The sequence below is a fragment of the Varanus komodoensis genome, unplaced genomic scaffold, assembly GCF_004798865.1.
Source record: "Varanus komodoensis strain SLA01 unplaced genomic scaffold, ASM479886v1 scaffold1, whole genome shotgun sequence".
Lineage (NCBI taxonomy): Eukaryota > Metazoa > Chordata > Lepidosauria > Squamata > Varanidae > Varanus > Varanus komodoensis.
The window spans coordinates 86,326,173-86,345,157 of NW_025335268.1; the positions used below are offsets into that span (position 1 = coordinate 86,326,173).

General features: G+C 36.9%; 1 protein-coding gene across 8 annotated transcripts in view; it reads right to left on the reverse strand.

Moving 5' to 3' along the window:
- Positions 1–1,254: 1,254 nt before the first annotated feature.
- INPP4A (inositol polyphosphate-4-phosphatase type I A) overlaps positions 1,255–18,985 on the reverse strand; it is a 105,046-nt gene continuing 87,315 nt past the window's right edge. For all 8 annotated transcript variants that reach the window (XM_044433497.1, XM_044433521.1, XM_044433506.1 and 5 more), the window contains 6 exons: positions 17,853–17,979; positions 17,064–17,204; positions 16,157–16,254; positions 12,782–12,894; positions 11,619–11,773; positions 1,255–5,331 (listed from right to left, as the gene is read on the reverse strand). In XM_044433497.1, the coding sequence (XP_044289432.1) occupies positions 5,199–5,331; positions 11,619–11,773; positions 12,782–12,894; positions 16,157–16,254; positions 17,064–17,204; positions 17,853–17,979 (767 nt within the window). In that variant the 3' untranslated portion in view covers positions 1,255–5,198. The remainder of the gene's footprint in view (positions 5,332–11,618; positions 11,774–12,781; positions 12,895–16,156; positions 16,255–17,063; positions 17,205–17,852; positions 17,980–18,985) is intronic.

The following is an 18,985-nucleotide window of genomic DNA, read 5'->3' on the forward strand; positions in this document are numbered from 1 at the left end:
TAGTCTGTCAACAAGTCATGCTGATTTGAAGCCTTGAAAAGCTATACCCCTTCTTTGCCTTTGCAGAAACAAGGCTGTTCCCTGCTCCATGTCCTTACATGCTTCGAGGTCTGCTGTCTTCTTCTCCCTGGTCTTCCATCATCTCATCTTGGTTGTCTTAGGTCTGTCCAGCACTCTTCTTCACTACTATTCTGCGGTCCTGATTGGCAGATGGCAGTTGTGGAGCGATTTTCTGAAGCTTCCGTCCACACCGCTTCTTGTGCACTCTTGAAAGACCCAACTTATGAGGTATGCTGGGGTGCTGCTCGCAACAAATGGTGTGAATTTTGAACCCTTTGGTACACCCCAAAACAGTCTTTGTAAGTCAGGGCCTTAGAGCATGGGGAATATGCAGTTTTTGAAAGGGTAGGAAAACTATCACACAATGCCCACTGGTGGGTCAGTGCCACAAAATTAGCAAAATTTTAAAAGTCAGCAGAGGATATGAGACACCATATGGCAGGGCGGGTCCCACAACACCCCTTGTAAGTCAGGGTCTCCAGGCATGTGAAGTATGCGGCTGAGAAAATTGCCCCATGAGGCCCACCCAAGGATCAGGGCTCCAGAATGTGTGAAATCTGAAAGTCAGTGGAGTGGTACAAAATGCACGCTATTTGGCAAAGCAGTCCTCACAACACCTGTCCCAAGTTAGGGAGCAAAATATGCAGTGTCAGTTGAGGGCTCAGAAAATTGCTCCATGATGCTCTGATGGATCAGGGCCATGGAATGAGTGAAATTTTCCAAGTCAGTGGAGCGGGTACTAACCTCACAGGAGATAATTTTAGCTCCAGGTAATATAAGTCATTTGCAGCCTAACTGGGTTGCGCTCCTTAGCAGCTGCAGAGTATGAACACCTTGAAAACCAAGCCACAGCTTATGGTGGGATACAATCCATCCTCCTCCACCATAGAACCCTGCTGAAGGCCAGCTAAACAAAATACTCTCAGTCTCACAAAAATAAAAAGCAAAGGTAATCCAGCCTAGTCCTGTTTACTTTGTCTGCTTTTCATTACCACCCACATTTGTGATCTTTTGATTTACCTAATTAAGGTATTACACCAACATGGATATTAGTCATTTTCTTATGGTTAACAGGCTATTTTTGCTTCTTTGTGTAATCTCTAGTTAGTCAAGTCTAGTAGGTATAACCAAATGTATGGCCTAAATCCTTGAAAGTTGCGACATCCTTTGCAGTCTTAAAAAAAAAGTCATGTCAACATTCTTGTCAGTTCTTTATTTTTTAATCCCTAAAGACTAGCACATTTACAGCATACATGGATTGGACGAATGAAGACTATATAAAACAGTAACCATATATTTATGGTATTATTAATACTGCCCCCCAAACAAATAAATAATAAAACTTCAATGCACAAAGCTTGGCAAATACAACTGTGTTGCGACAAACTGTGCTCTATTTACCATAGCTCTACATACATAAATGAAACCCAAAGTCAATTGTGCTGCGAGTGTTTCAGAAAACATACACAGAACATACTTGGCAGCACCTTCTTTCAAACCCCTCTGGCATTTTTTCATTTTTTAAAAAAATGTACTGAAAAACAGTATTAGCTTGAGCTTCATGTTATAGTAAATCTTAAGAATGCCTTTTCTGTGCAAAAACAAAACAGTAAAAAAATCTACTCATATGACATTTCCTATATGGATTTATGGTTTCATGGGTTTCCCATTTTTGATCAAGCTTTATTCAGCCTGTCCATCTTGGAACCCTATGTATATATAGTAGTCTATACAAAATATTAGCTAGACAAGATTGGTCTACACATGGCAAGCAGCCAAAAAGAATGCAAATTAGAATATCAGACCCCTTTCCCCACATTAAATAAGGGATTATAGCCTGGTGTTTTGCTACGCTAAAAGGGATAGCAAAGCATGCACATGAGTTTGGAAATTATTTAGAGAAATATTGTAATGCTAGATGTATTCTCCAGGGCCTCCTTGAAGTGAATGCAACTTTATAAAAACAAGCAACTTAAATAGTGTAATTTAATAGGAATGTAGAATAAAGGATCACTGTAACTTAGAGGGAATATAACTAAAAATCTGGTTCTAAACCACCTGACCTAAGGCTTTACCAGCTGTTTTCAATGCTGATACAGTTCCAAGCCAGTTCTATTAATTTTTGGTGTACATCTCTCTCTTTAATGCAGATACGTTTCATATTTATTTGCATGGGAAAAGCAGCTTTGCACAATCTCTTGTACATGCAGAGCTTGCCTTTCCCTTTAAAATAACAGGGAGACATTATAATAGGGAAAGCTTCCAGGGCTGCAGAAGATGCCTGAAACAGACTAAGAATGATGTATCATGTGATGCTATGTAGGCTACAGGCTACAAATTCAATCCTAAACACTTATTGCTGGTAAAATATTTTAGGATTGGACCACTTATATGAATGCAATCTTCTCTAATAACTTACTATTCCTTCCCTGCAAAATAATATTTAAAAACTGACATATAATTTATTACATTCTTTAAGTGCATTAAATATATATATATGGGCAGTGAACAGAGAATAAATAAAAGTTTAATATTGATCAAAAGATAGTTTGTCTGCTAAATCAGTAGGAGTTTTTCCAATAATACAATTTAACATAGCCCACAGAATTTTACATTTGGTGCTGAGGATATGCATATTACAGTGTTCTTAATTCTGGAACTGTAAACAAGATTGAAGTAGCAATAAAGAACTAATTCAGCAAAAACATTGTTAGCATGTATACCACAGCTCAGGTGCTAAATTGCTAAAAACCAAACTAAAACAAATTTGTGTGGGCCTAAACACAAACTAAAAGTGCAGTGATAAACACCAAGGAAAAGTAAAACACACTTAGAAAATGTTACGGGTAAATCAGCAACATTTTTTTGTTGAAAAAAAGTGAACCAGAGTTGCCATTTCCATTAGAAGGCCCATGGCATCAAACGCACTTATAAGAAAATCCCACTAATATCAATGGAATTTAAAATGGAAAAAATGGATTACACTCTTAGAATGAAAAGGAAAATCTTTTGACTATTGTATATGGGATGAAACAATTCTACAAAAGACTAAGTATGAAACAGTTCAAAGTTAATGCTTATTTTACAATTTAGATATATGTTGTTTACAGGGACTCCTTACAAAGAGCTGCTGATCACGTATTAGTGGGCAACAGAAGAGTGTGCTACTCTTCCTTAATCATGATTCACACATTTTGACTTAAACCTGCACAGTCTGCAAGTGTGTACTTTACATCATTTTTTCTAACTGTATATTTGATGCATAGTGGCTTTTCACGAACATCTCTCATTTGAAGACAGTGGTCCAGTTCAGTCAAAAGGCTAAAAATTGGTTGACCATTAAATGGATGAGCATTAGTGAGTCTCAGGCCTGGTACTCCCATTGCCTCTTCTGAGATAACTGTAGAAGGATTGGAGGCATCTCCTTCCAAGTTTAAACTAATTAGTTTCCTGTTACATACAGACTGGGCACTCTGTTTCATTAAAACTACAGTATGCTGAAACAAGCCACAATCGGAAGCTACAGTTTGATCCTGACATGTTCCAATATCTAACTACTGTTTGCTCTTTTTGGATCTAATGATACACCAAGGCAGTACAAACAGGAAGTGAGTGCTTTCAATCTCTATTTTGAGGCTGTGCCAGAGAAGAGAGTGTCAAATACAGAAGCCCCTGGCTTGCTCACATAGCACTAATTTAAGGTTCAGCTCTGTCTAAATGAGACCAATGTGATAAAAACCACCATGTATACAGCCTTTTATTCCAAGGTGAAGATATGAATTGAGCTTTAGTCAGGTTTGAAATTAATACTATTCTAAACCTTAATGGTCATTTTGGTATCAAAACACACACTGGTAGCGTTCATGAAAAATTCAAGAAAATTTGTTTCCAGCTGTGTATCAGTCTGATAATACAGAGATTGACACAGCTAAAAAAAGAGGAGGGACAAACTTGAGGGAAAGAAACGAATCCTTAGTTTATAGTTAATAACTGCCACTTTCAGTGGTGATATTTGAACAGGGAGATAAACCACATCTGAATTTTGCTTAGGATCAGCCTGTCAAGCTAGCAAACAACTTAGGTACTTGGAAGAAGCCTTGTATATTTGGAAAAGCAGTCCTGTGCAAATAAACTCACTTAAGAACCTGTTATGTGCGAAAATAAAGAATCAAGAGTTCTGTCTGTTGCATATGGTGGCTGTCACTAAATATCACTGTGCTGTAACGGAGTGGCAGAAAGAGGTTCAAATTGATAGGAAATTGAACATATGATGATATGCACGTGACTTGGCCTACACAGTCCTCACTGGCACTTAGTACAGATGAGAATGCAGTTGCTTATCTGATCCATAATGCCAATAAGATTGCCCATTTTAATGCCTGAGTCCTCTGTCTATTACTCTCATGCAATACTAGTCTCATGCACTATTTTAAATGGGCAACTATCTCTTGCCTAATTAGCTCTTACAAATGTTGTTTGTTAGCTCTCGACCACTCAAAAGCATTGAAACAGAAGTTTATTGGGTGAAATTAAATAATCAAGGGTCCATTCCAGCTTCTGAACCAAGCAGAAGTGGGTGTTATGTCAGTTTCTGGCCTTTTATATTACCCCCCACCCCCCTGGTTTGATAGTGTTCTAATAAAGCAAAACATTTTAAGCTCCTATTTACTGTGCTGCCATGGCTTAAAAACTGGGCTTAATTTTCTCCTGCCTCTTGTACTTGTCAAACTGTATCACGACAAACCTGTTTATTATTTACAACTCTGAGGTTTTAAAAAGTAATATGAAAGTCTAAATTTTAAAGTAAATCTATATAAAAAGATGAGTGAAGCAGCTGCCCAAACATCATTCATAAAATCCTTGATAGTCCCTTGATAGGCATCTAGGTAATAAAACAATGGTATTCAAGCATCTTACATACACTGATGGCTAGTTACATGAGAAGTCATTACATAACATTACATTGGGGTCAGCAAATAATCTTTTCCTATAGAATCCAATTTAATAAAATTACATGCTCAGAATTACCTAGTGAAACATACAAAAATTGTTTCTGACATTGTTGTCAAAGTTCAAATACTAAAGTTGAATGTATTCACGTGTTTTAATGGAACAACTAATTACAAGACATAATAATCTTATGATTCAACTTTTCCATAAGTTCCTTCAGGAGGCCTGTAATACTTGGGGAAAGCCTTCAGCTGCAGAGAATTAAATGCATACTTGCGACATCCAACATTCTTCATTGTATTTTCTCTTCGACAACCCTCACTGGGGAAAAAGACAAGCACAAAAAATGACAGCAGTAAAAACAAAAACAAAGAAAAGTGAGAAAACCTAAATATTTTAACTATAATGAAGTGCTTCAATAATTTGCCATTGCAAATATTAAAAGCAGTGAATCACTAAATGATGATGCACATGAAATCGAACATGCTATGTTGACTTGCTAGTTTTAAATCTAAAAAGCAGCAGTACATCTATTCACAAAGAACATTTATATCTACAGTGCTCCCAAGTAATTAATGAAGTTTTAGGTCATTCCATTGCAGAGACACTAGTTATTAATGCTGAAAGAAAATACTATTCCCTAAATAAATGCTTTTCAATAACTTTATTTATTCATATCAGTTTAGCAACAAAAGGTTAGAAAAAGTGGATAACATGTCATGCATAAATAGTATGCTTGAAAAACATATCAACTAGTACTATTGGTTGCCTGAAAACATTTTTTCATGTGCAACCATCTATCATATACTTGTTCTTTTCAAAAGTTAGGTTTGTAGCCTTTCCTCACATCTACCTATTGCAGGTATAATACTGCTAATCTCCTAAACTAAAAAACGAAGAAGAGCTTGTGCACTGTCTTCCTCAGCTTTCACCAATGCCAATTCCCACCCCATTCCTCTTTTCACTTTAGCCATGCTCTACTGTCACATATGTTCCACTTCTAATTATAATTTCCAGAAATGGAAGAAAAAACTTGGAGACGAGCATGCTCCATCAACTTATAGTTAAGAGACCAGCACTATAAAATCTCACAGTTATCTACTGTGGCCAAACTCACTTTTGCTGTGAAAGGTAGCACTACAATAAGGGATTTTACTATCCAGCTCTGAACTCTATTGCATTTTTATATAATAAACCCACATCTATTGCAAAGGCCATTTAATTTATATAAACCTGAGAGCACTAAAAAGCAGCTGTACATGGAAGCATCTAATGCTGATTCATATAAATAAATGTAGACCATCAAAATATATCCCCCTCCCCCTTTTTGGTTCCTTTGAACGTAGAAGATTAATGAAAGTGGCTTCATGCGAGCGAGCAAGTGTAAGACAAGACTAGGCAAACATATGGCTGAGACATTATTTATTCATGTTTTGACAACTAGGGACAGCGACATTTAACATGCTCCTGGTCAAACTATAGCTGCTTTGTTTCCAAGGTGCACTGGGATTTCTATTTATAAAAATTTATTCCATTATCAGTGTAGAACAAGATCCAGTCAAACAAGCTCTTTCGGAAAGTTCTTTTGATTTCAGCAGGAGTATTAAATGGATTGTTCATTCTCCCATATTGAAATCAGAGTACTTAAATCTATTTTACCATTTATGGGCCATGCTGATATTCTTATGAAAGTGAGACTGACTGAATTAAACTTAATTGGTGATCTATAATATATAGAATTTTATACAGATTGACTTCAAGTGATTTCATAGTCCTTTTAAGACACTCTACTAGAACCTTCAAGTAATTAATGTACCTCTAGTGATTACCATTCATACTATTTAGGTTCCCATTTGAAAGCAGAAAATTTCAAATGAAAAATGTAATATATGTAAGAACAATTTGGAAACCTTTTTTGATTTAGCAGTCTTACATGAGAAAAGTATAAATGTATGCTTTAGTATGTTTAGTGTGCTCAACTTACTTTATATTATACAGGATGAGCACTAGCACTTAATCCTGTGTTTTTCTGGACCCTAGTGTTCACACAAAGTGCTGCACATATAGGAAGCGCTCCATTAATTTTTCAGATGATCCGGAAGAGGAGCACACGATAGCTGATTTTGGCAAACAAGCCCACAAAATTTACTAGTCCACCCATCTTATGTTAAAAATTTGTAGTACATTGATAATTAACAGATGCAATGATAATGTTCAATGTACAGGGCAAAAGGTTCTGTCAGCCAGGAAAAGGAAAGAGGGCTGTGGAGAGCATGTTCCATGTGGATTAGCAACATAGTATGTTAAGCTTGGGCGCAAAAACTTTGCAGTTTTTTCTAATTAATTAGTCTGAAGATTGGACTGCTCTTATCATTACTTGAATAGTGAGGCTGCAGCTCCCGCACGGGTGGATCACACTATTCTGGCAATGCCTGTCAAAATCGCACTCGTACCCCATGCAATTCCCTACAACTGTCTCCCTGCCATCTAGTCGGCCTGTGAAATAAGCAAAATGCTTCCTAGAAATATTCTGGAGCACCAGAGCATTAAGCCATGGAGAAAGCAGCTCCAATGCCGTTCTGCTAACATTTAAATCACTCCATAAAATGCAATAGTAAGACTCCACCTCTTATGCCGACAGTCAAAATCAATGTGATCCAACGTATTAGTATTCATGGGATGTAGGACAATAAAGCATGACATTTAAAATTCTTGAAGACATATAACTATTACTAATAGTCAATGATTTTATCTAGAAAATCATACATTTAGCGTTAATAGTCATAAAAGCTGTCTGAATGTTACTGTATGCACATTTGAGAAAATAAATATAATGATGCTAGAAATTATATGATTATTCTCCTTTTCCCACTGAAGTATTACAGGAATTTTCTGGGGACACTCATTGATGTAGGTTAGCATCTTTCAAATATTTTAACAATGAGTTGAAAGAGCTAATTAGTGCATCATTTATGATAATATTTAATGTCAGTATTAACATACAGTGATATCACACATACTGTAAAAATATTTTTTTCTGAAGATTTAAATGGGATTAAAGCTGATTAGTAAGCCATTCTTTCTACATACTCTTCCCTTTTTGATATAATAAAAAACTAGATATATAAATATACTGAAAGTATATTGCATGCAGTATACTGCCATTCAAGTTAGTTCTTTTTAAAATTTGGTAGAATATATTGGAATAGATTTAACTATGGGAAAGAAACAAGTAAATGGCTGTAAGATTTGATCAGTATAATAATATAGAGGTTATGCTTGGAAATCAAAATAGAAAGGTGTTTAAATATAGTTGCTCAGATAAACATGTTACAAACCCTCACATTTTTCTCATATCACATAAATATGAAAGGCAAGATTGATACACTTTTAAGAAGATACAAAAAGATACAAATTCTTTTTAGACAGAGTTCCTCTCATGAAACATGGGAAACAAAACTGCATATATCCATAGAGTGAGAAAGTAAGAGACTCAAAACTTGGATGTCTGAAAAATATTTGGTACGAGAAACTAATTTTCAGGTCAACTAAAGTACCGAGGTAACAAGCTGCTCTCAGACTGTTACAAGCATTGAAAGCGTAACAACAGTTTAAGCGTTCAATACAATTTCTTTTCATAAAATAATTTGATGTGTATTTACAAGTTTAGTACAATAGAAACAAAAAATTGTAAGGCATAATAATAATTATTCTTGGCAGACAATGCTATGAGACATTCTTATAACAAATCAGTACCAGGTGGCAATAAATATTCTGGCACTTCATTGGATTTTTGCTTTATTTATAAACTCATCTTCACTTGCAACGTAATCTGGCCACCAGGTATGCAATGCTCAGAAATAGCCACACAATCAGTAAATTGGGGCTTAGAGCTAATAAAGGAATAGAGTAGAGAAGACTGGGATCTAGCCTGAAATCCCGGATGGGCACCAGGCCACACAAGTTCTTCTGGGTGACTACCTCCCGTGTTCCAATACTGTGAAAAGGAAGAAGTTCGGGGAGAAAGGAAAATAAGAGGAAGAAAGAAACACAGACATGCAGTGGACGTACCAAAAGATAAGAAGAAACCAAGAAGGCAAAAGAAAACAATCAAATTAGGAAGAGGGAGAAAAAAGAAACATTGAAGAAGCCACAACAGAAAGTATAACATGTTAGGTAAAAAATAGGGAGATGTGCCAATTTAAAAAAAATGCACAATTACAGAATAAAGAAGAGAGAAAGAGAATAAAAAGAGAAAATAAGAAAGAATACTGTAGTCTACTGAAAATAAATACATGTAGGTTGAACAAGAATGGTTTTCCATGTTCATTTTCTCATTTGGCCAAGCAATGTTCCATGCTGCTCTGCCATGCTTTCACATGCTGCAAAAAATGGAGCTCTGAAAAGCAAAACTGAACATGAATAACCATTGTAGCATTTGACCCTTTCGAGAATTCTTCAATGCAGGTTATATAGAATTAAATCAATAATCTTGCTATAAAAGGTAGGAGCATAAAAGTGGCCTAGCCCCAAAGAACGTTCTAAAAATGCTTCCCCAAAGGGTATGAAGAAGTATAATGAGCAATGTAAACTGGCATCTTTCCCAGCTAAAATACCACCTGCTAGGAATAGATGGCCAGTTTATTTATTATTATTATTTACATGTTTTTGTGAACCACAATAATAAGCTTATTCACTATCCTAAATTTTAAATGAATTTTAACTTTTTTGAGCCAGCAATACTTACAGATCAGCCTCAGATCTTACTATGGGTGGCTTTTCCACACAGAATTGTTAACACAGATTAGGTCAAAGAGACATTGCCTAAAATAAACTATGTGCAAAGTCTAGCATATGTGAAAAACGTAGCACTGAATCAGGGTGCTTGCAGAGAAATATCAGACTTTCAGGCAAAATTAACCACTTGTAGCATTTCTTGATTGTTTTCCAATGCTAATTTCATAGATTACCTTTATTTGAACATTGTCCAAACCATCAGCTATTTACATAAAAATTTAATAAGACGTATTGATGAAAATGCTACAGGAGAAGTAACTTCTTGATATTTCACAGCATTCTTCAAATTCAAATTAACAAGTGGGACAGGAAAATGTGCCCTTTGCCCATTTTTAATGTTAACAATGTGGTGTCTGAACTGCAAGGTAATTGTTCTACAACAATAGAACTTACTTTGTTTAGTTGTGATACATACTAGATGTATTTACCTAATAATAATAAAGATTCCTAATATGCACTTATTATCATCATTTCTATAGTGTTTTCCCCTAAAGGTTTTCTTCCCTAAAGTGATACAGTAGAAGCTCAGAATAGAATCATAGAATAGTAGAGTTGGAAATAGCCTGTAAGACCATCAAGTCCAACTCTCTGCTAAATGCAGGACTCAAAGCCATCCCTAACTGACAGCTATCCTATTCCCTCTTGAAGGCCTCCAATGGAGGGGGGGCAGCCTTAGCCTCCTTAGGTTACTGGCTCCACTGGTATTTCTGTCAAAAAGACAACAATGGGAATACATCTGAGCAGATTTTATCTTTCCCATATTTGGGTATAACATATTCTTAATCCAGCAGTTGGTTTAATAACAATATGTCAGCTGTGCTTGAGGGCAATTCCATTATGCAATCCTGTGACTAATATACATGATTCTATGCAGAATTCTGAAGTAATAAGGTGACACTGAAACAAATTGCTTTGTTCTAATAGAACATTGAAGATTAAGAAAGGATCAAATAGCAAAAACATACAGAAAGGATAAGAGAATTGAACACTTCTGATAATTTGGTGAGAAGACACACAGTACAGTACATTCAGCAAGAGTGAATGTTGAAAACAGGCCTCTACAGCAGTGTTAAACTACATCGATAAAGACTAAATCTGGATTTCTTATCCTTTCTTTTTTGGTATGTAAAATTGGAGCTTTCCAACAGTGCTTGAAACAATATGTTGAACAAGAGTAAACAGGTACCTCTTTTTTTTTTAATAACAGTAGAAAACAATTTTGCAAACACATCTGCTGCTTCAGAAAACAGGTTAAACTGATATGACCACAGTGCACTGACAGGTTGTGATGGATTTTGATTGTTTTATCATGAAACATTCATAAAGACAATTTGCTGGAAGGGCAAACTGTATTGCTTGAGGAGTAAGCAGAGCAAACCAATGCAACCTGCAGATGTATATCCTTTATAGAATAGATCATTACGCAGATCACATCTAAGGAAAATGACAACCAGGGCAATGTCACAACAGCAATGTTTTCAAACTAGTACAGCAGCAAAAACTGCATGTGAGCAATGTTTTTTTTTATGTCTCAATTATAACCAATAATTATTATGATCCAATGAACTAGTAAAAGACTAAATAAAAAATTGTCCTCTTTGAGGAACTTTAAAAAAGCACACAAATATGCTAACTCTGCATCAAGTGAGATCTAATAGATTTCCAGCAGCTTTAGTTCATGTGGTTAATCTTTCTCGATAGTTATATTTGTTATATAACTATCCCCATCAAAGATGTAGAGAACCACCCATCTGCAGTTTACATGGCTCCAGGATTAGAAAGAAGTGGCCAGTAAGCAGTCCTAGTCTTACCTCCTCATACACTCCAGGGCCTGGGTGAAAACCTGTGGGGCCATTCCATGTTCATGCTGCAATATGAGACACTGTTCCAGTGTCACTGACATGGCAGTCCTATCCTTGGCACTTTTGCAACTTGTAAACCGGACACCATTTAGTCTGCGGCAAATCTAGAAAAGAATGCTATCTATTAGTACAATAGCAATGCCAAGAAAAAGCGTATGGCCACTCCAAAAGTCTTAAGAATATCACAACTGAAATTGGGATGGGGGCAGTTTTAGCAAAACAACATTACTTGTCAGCTTCAAATCCATGTGCACATGGCATGAGGAGCTGGAAACAGGCTTCTCAGGTTTTTTAAAAGGCCAATAACTGAAGAAGAAGCAAAGTGGAATTGATCAAAATCTCAGTGCTGCAAAGGAATCTTTGAGGATGACTGCCCAGCACTGCTCAGTTTGCCTGTTAGTTTCTCACTTTTTACTCCACTTCCAAAACACTCACAAAGGAGCAGCACAGGATACAGGGGACTCCGTCTTGCTAACAGCCATGGGAATTCATGGCTATAAACTCTTGGAAGGCTAGGATTGAGAAGACAGCAAGGGTGACTCTTCAAGGGACAGAAACTAGCAGAACTGCAAACCCACCCATCCTCCAAACAAGCCACAAGGAACACCTTCTCCCACTGCATATTTCTCCAGCCCCTCCTTCCTGGCTAAGCCACTCACTTCAATGTAAGGCCCAGGCTAAGAGCTAGACTTTGCACTAGCCCTACTGCTAGCACCCCATGGTGCTCATCGTGGCATTACTGCCAGCTGAACAATTCCACTGTTGCAAAGGCAGTGACAGGAACGACAAATGTGCTAGATACATCGAGGACTGCATTTATAGACAAGCTGGGTACAGAGACTTAGCAGTGCCAAGGCTAACTTGGAAGTACTGCTTTTCCCTGAGTGAGGGGTGAAGCTGCACTGTGCTGAGGCAGCACCAGTTTTAGACTCTCATACTCTCAAAGCTGTCAAATTCAAGCTTTGACAGACAACTGTAGCTGCCCTAACACTACAGCTTGGCACTACGGTAGCATATGTGCAAGTAGGTGTTGTTTCCCGATGTGCTGTATGCCCGTTACATATGGGGCAAGCAGATATGCACTGTGCTCCCATTACAGCAAGAGTAAATACCTCTGCAGCTTGCCAAAGAATATCAACATTCTTGTTTTTCCTTGCATGTACATTCTGTCCAAGGAACCGCAACAATTCAGGCAGGCACGTTTGACTACGGGATCGAGGTAGACCTAATAAAGAAAGGCAAGTAGAACGTGAAAGTACACCCTGTTTATAGTGGTCAACATCTGCACAGGCTCATACATAAGGTGCAGAAAGCAACAAATTTGTAAAATTCCTGAGGCTACATTTTATGTGAATTGAATCTTTTTTTCATCAATCCCTTAGAAATTTTGTACAAAGGGGGAACTCTGAACTAGATTACACATTTATGACATTTCATCTCCTGGAACAAATAATCTATTTAGTATGAATCTGGAAAATTATACCAAGTCATTGTAATATGTGGCACAATTTTAAAGCGTTTTTAATTTGGTCTGCACTGTTAATCAATTAAATTACACTTTGAAATGATTAAAGAGTTGAATCTAAATCTTTTTTGAAATGCACTTATTTTAAAAACCATGCATAGCAAGCCCCTTTTCAAAGATGATGTAGCAAATAATGCTGCACACCTAATACCATTTAAAAATAGAAAAAATAATACAAACAATCTTAAATACAGAATCTGTAAAGGAAGAAATATATTTCTATTTGACATATTCAATAATTAGTCCAATAACTGAATGACTAAATTAGTTCAATCATTCAACCCAATCCCTTACCTGAATTTAATTATATCTATTCCAATATGGAAAATCGTGCTAAGAGCAAGTCATTTTTTCTACATAATTCCCTTTACCTTCTCTAATGGACATTATTTGTAAACTTTAAACACTTCACCATAGGCAAACACTGTAACTAACTGTTGCTGTTTTGTGTGCCCCACCAGCATTGCACAAAATTCTGTCTACCATTAATAAGCAAAGCATTATCTCATACTGGAGTATGGACCCGTTAAATATCCTAAAATCTTACTGGATCACATGGCACTGAAACAATAACACTCATATTCATTCATTCATTCATGAATTGCTTATGGAATTTTTATTTGATATATAAAAATACACCATAAGTTCATAATTAGATTACATATATGTATTACTGTATAGAGATTCCTTTTCTGAGAATGCTTGCTTTTGGTAAGCATTGAAACCAGTTTTCTGCTCTAACCTGGAACAGAAAAGAGTTCCAGGGAATAGGTGCTATGATACTAAGTGGACATCAGCGAGCAGGACTCTGAAATCTTGGGCACTTTCACAGAGTATCTCTTGAGTGCAGCAAATGAGTATGCAAGTCATGGGGTCAGGCAATCTCTTAAGCATCCAGATCCTAATTTGGTGAGAACTTTGTGAACAGGTACCACATGCTTAAATCTGATCCAGCACCAGGAAGCCAGTGAAGTTCACTCAGCAGGGGTGTAATATGCTGGCAGTAGTCCCCATTACTAGCCTGGCTGTAGCACTCTGCAGCCTCAAGAGTATCCCTGCATACAGCAGATTGCACTAATCAAATACTGAGGGCATTAATGCATGAACTACAGGGGTCAAGTGACTCCTGTCCAGGAATCCCATGCTTATCTTAACTGCTGGAGTTTATAAAAACTACTCCTGGTTCAATGAGTACCCCAGACTACACACCTGCTCCGTCAGGGAAGTGTAATGCCATCCAGAGTGGACAACTGACCCAGTTCCTAGAATCACTCACACAGAGAGGTTTCATCTTGCCAGGGTCCAAACTCGGTTTTCTGGCTTGCATCCAGCCTACCAATGTACTAGTCTTGCACAGCCTCCCCCAATTCAGATGTTACAGAAAACAGAGCTAGGTGTCACGTTCTCATGGCATCTCCTTCCATCCCCCCTAATCACAGCTTCCAATGGCTTAATATAGACATTAAATAGCATCGGGGACAAAATAATGCCATTACGTAACATATGATTCTAAAATTCTTGGATTTTTAGAACACCACAGGTAAATTAGATGTGCTGTCCCAAAATTATACTGCAAACACATTTTCTTTACCCTGAATGTTAGATGTCCCAATAAATTTGAAGTAATTTTCAATCAAACTTAGATATGGTGTTAACTTTGTCTTTGCTTTTCAAAGGAACTTTAAGCTTTCAAATTTCATAGCTAATTAATATTTAAGCTAATGTTCAGTTATTAATATAAAGTAAGAACTCTGAGTTGAACCTAAACTTAAACCTAATCTTAGTCATATGACTGGATTCACACAATGTGATAACCTACACTCAAGGTTGGATATAGGTGCTGTGTGGGTTGTTAAATAGCAGATTATTTTTGAACCATGCGTTGTTAATGTCTGAACCCAGCTATACTAAAAAAGACAGTTTGTTAACCATTAATAACTCATAAATAGAAAGCTGGTTTGTTGCTGGGTTGTAAACTGTGAGTTGTTCATGGTTATCAAACATGGTTTGTTATTGCAGCTGGGTTAGGACAACACATCAATCCATTTTCAACAACTACCCATGGTTCAATGAAAACCTATATTCAAGCTATGCTCAAACTTGTGTATGGGTTATTGTGTTGTGTGAACTCAGTCTTAGAGTAGACCCACTAAAATCACTGGGAATTAGTCATTATTTCAAGAATGACTAAGGACTAACTAGTCTTTTAATCTGATTAAGGAAGCTTGATTCTAGCCACCATCATCCACTGGCACCTTGAATTCCACATAGATTGAATCTTATGGAGTTGACTCAGAACTAATTGTCATCCTACTCGCACTGCCCAACTCCCCTCCACTGATTCCATGCTTGTAAGAGAAACTTCACAATGGGAAGGTAACATTTTCCTGTTTCTGCCAATGAGTGCCATTTAAGGTAGATCCTTCTTGTTTATTAACAAATCATGCTGGATCACTTCTTTGCTTTCCCCTTGAAAGTGAGAGAAAAGGCATCTTAAAAGTGATTTAAAATCATTTGGAATGAAATGTTCATTCAGCTGAAACCAGAAATTTGGGAACCTTCAAGGTTAAAAAATATCTCTTTTCCCTCTTCTAGTCATACATCTTGACAAACTTTTGATCCTGGCTTGTCTGGACACTTAGCCATTAGTTGACAGGCTCAGCGCAAGCTGTGAGACAGTCCTGATCCTGGGCCCCACGTAGCAGCCTAGCTGCTGTGTTACATCCCAATTTAAGCTTTCAGATACTTCAAGTAAAGAACATTGAAATAACATTTGCACAAGTAGGTCAAATCTTTTGATTTCACAGAATCCTAGTGAATGCTGAAATCAGAAAAAACGATCAATGCATTTGGAACAAACTAGCTATTTCATATATGGTTAATTCACTGCATACAATCTTTAAGTTAAATTTTGCCCAACTTAAATTCAAGTATACTGAATATGATTGTTATTCGCACTTACAGTCTTCAGGCAAAACTTCTTTGAACTGCTCAAAGTAGGAATTCAATCTTACTAAACTTTCCATGTTAATCATTTCTTGTAATGAAGTGTCTCCAAACCTTTAAAAATCAAAAACATTACATTAGCAAAGAAATATTGCATATACATACACCTTCTAAACACAACTACATCTTCAGACTCTTAACATTTTTGACTTCTGGCTATAAAACTTTATTGATTGTAACAATCTCTATAGGACATCTCATAACTAGTTTATACTTAATTTTTAAATGCTGCTTTTAACAGTATGGTTATTCATATTATATTTGCAACTAACCAGTTTATGGAGTCTTTGCCCAAAAAGGTGTCTCTCTCTCTCTCTCTCTCTCTCTCTCTCTCTCTCTCTCTCTCTCTCTCACTCACACACACACACACACACACACACGGCATTCAAACCAATTAACATATAAAGAGTGATGAATAGGACCAGGTAATGAATTCTCAGCAATGGTACAGGAGTACAGCAGATCAGGTTTGATGGGTAATTACTTGTTCTTCTGGCACAGGAAGACTCTTGCATGGCATCTTAAGGGATTCCTTCTGGAACAATCTCAGATGGATTTTTCATGAGCACATTAGTCTGACCCTGCTTTAGAGTGATTAAGGCACTTTTCAAATAGCAAGTAGTGAATACTACTTTAATTGCAGCAATGAAACTCATCCAGACAGGGCTGCAACTGAAACCCCAAATATAATAATAACATTTATATATCACACAGGGGATGGGTTGTAGAGATTAATAGCAACCTGAGGAACTGAAAGAAGGTAAATAGCCAAGGCCAAATCAGGACTTTGATATAACTCAATCACTTCCTATTTATCTAACTTCAATTAAGAATGTAACATTTTAAAAATAGAATGCATGTACTTTTCTGCTAAGGTTTGTTGTTCATTGATTCCCACATTGAAGAGAACAGGCTGAACTCTCAGTAACATGCCACTCTGAATCTCACGGGGCAGCGCATCAAACAAGGTGCTTGGCAATGGGATTCTCACATTAAACCCATCCCTAAGTTAGAACAGAAAAAAGTTAAACAAGCATCATTTGCCCCATTTATTTAAAAAGATCGTTTCTTTTAAGACAAAAAAATGTGAATGCACAGAAAGTTATCAACTTAATTAAATAAAACCAAAGTTGTTGGCACTTTCTTTTAAGCAGCTGTTTGATACTGTCCAGAAAGAAGTGAACACTTCCTCTCAAAACAGTAAATAAAACTGGATTCCAGTGCAGGAAATTATCACATCATATTTTAGTAGACAACCCACATAGCAAAATACTACACTTTTGTGTAAACAATGAGTTTTGCTCTTCAAAATAATCTTGAAGCAGATCAATGTGTCTCCAGTTTTGAGTACATTTGCAATAAATGTTTGGTTAAACACTATTCTTCTCCCCCCCAAAAAAATCACATCTGAGATGTTAATACATGTTCTAAGAAACAATGAAACCTGGACTTTGGACCATTTTTCCTAGCCTCATTTAGTTAAGCTGATCAAGGTAAAGTTAAATGTTCACCAAAGCCAGGTTCAAAAGCCTTTCTGTACTATGTATTTGCCCAGATTTTTTCTTTTACATGTGGAATTCAAGTATTCAATCTTAACCAGAATTTGTTTTCAGAATTTCACTTCCCTTCCTCCCCACACCTTTCCTTTTTACCGATTTCCTGTAATAACTGGCAGCATGTCGGCAGATGCATTCGATGTAGCCTGGGTTACTTTAAATGTTACATTCCTCAAGTCCATTATACCAACACTCATATCCTCTAGCATTGCCAGCTCTTCACCTAAACAAGGAAAGCATCAATCAGATTGTATTTCCACATAGAAAAAGTGCTGCCAACTCTCTCATGTTCCTTGTGTGTCAGGTTGTCCTGTGGTGAAGCAACAGTTGGCTGATGCTTCTAGAGCTGCCCCCGAGGTCACACACCAATATGAAACCTGCCTGATGTATTTCCATGTCGAGTGTAGTTGTCTGCAGAGGAACCCCTAAAGCTTAGAGGTTTCTTGACAGGCAGCCATGCTCACAATGTGGATGCAGGAAGATGAGGCTAGTACATGAACACAATGGCCAGAATGGGGCGAAAAGCACGGCCTTCCCCCTGCTTCTACATGGGGCTATCTGATGTGCAGGCAACACGTTAGTAAGTCTTGGAAGTCAAACCCACTAAAATAAAGAAGAAAATGTGAGCTTGTCACATACGCTTCTTCCTCTATCCACTTAGCAAACTCTGTGAGAAGTTACTCCCGCTAATTCCAAAATGCTGTCCACTTCAGCTTGGCTGCAAAAATGTATGCACTTATAACAAGATGCTAACATTTACCAAGTGTATTTTTTGAAGAATACAAACCACACAACAGATTTTCATGTTCTTACTCTTTAAAAAAGCTAATTTAACCAATATTTGATAGTTCATTAAAATCATAATATTGTTGCCATGTGGCTTTCAGGAAAAATGAAATTTTGGCACAAATGCAAAAAAATTAAGAAATTCAGAATTTAAAATATTGTGAACCACACAAATGCATTTGATGCTGAGTACTTTTAACAAACTTTCTGGACCTAACCCAGCTTTATCTGGAAGTAACATTCACTTATTTCAAATGAACTTGCTTTCAAGTCCATGTGTTAACAGAGCTTCTGTAGTTGATTTTTCTAAAGTGATAATGTTCAGGTTTGGATCCAGATATCTGACTATGGAAGAAGCTGGACAGAAGTGGACTACTACACACTATCCCTGTCAGGCCCCAGAACTTTTAAAAGGCAGGGGAAATTGTGTATAGAGTGGAAAG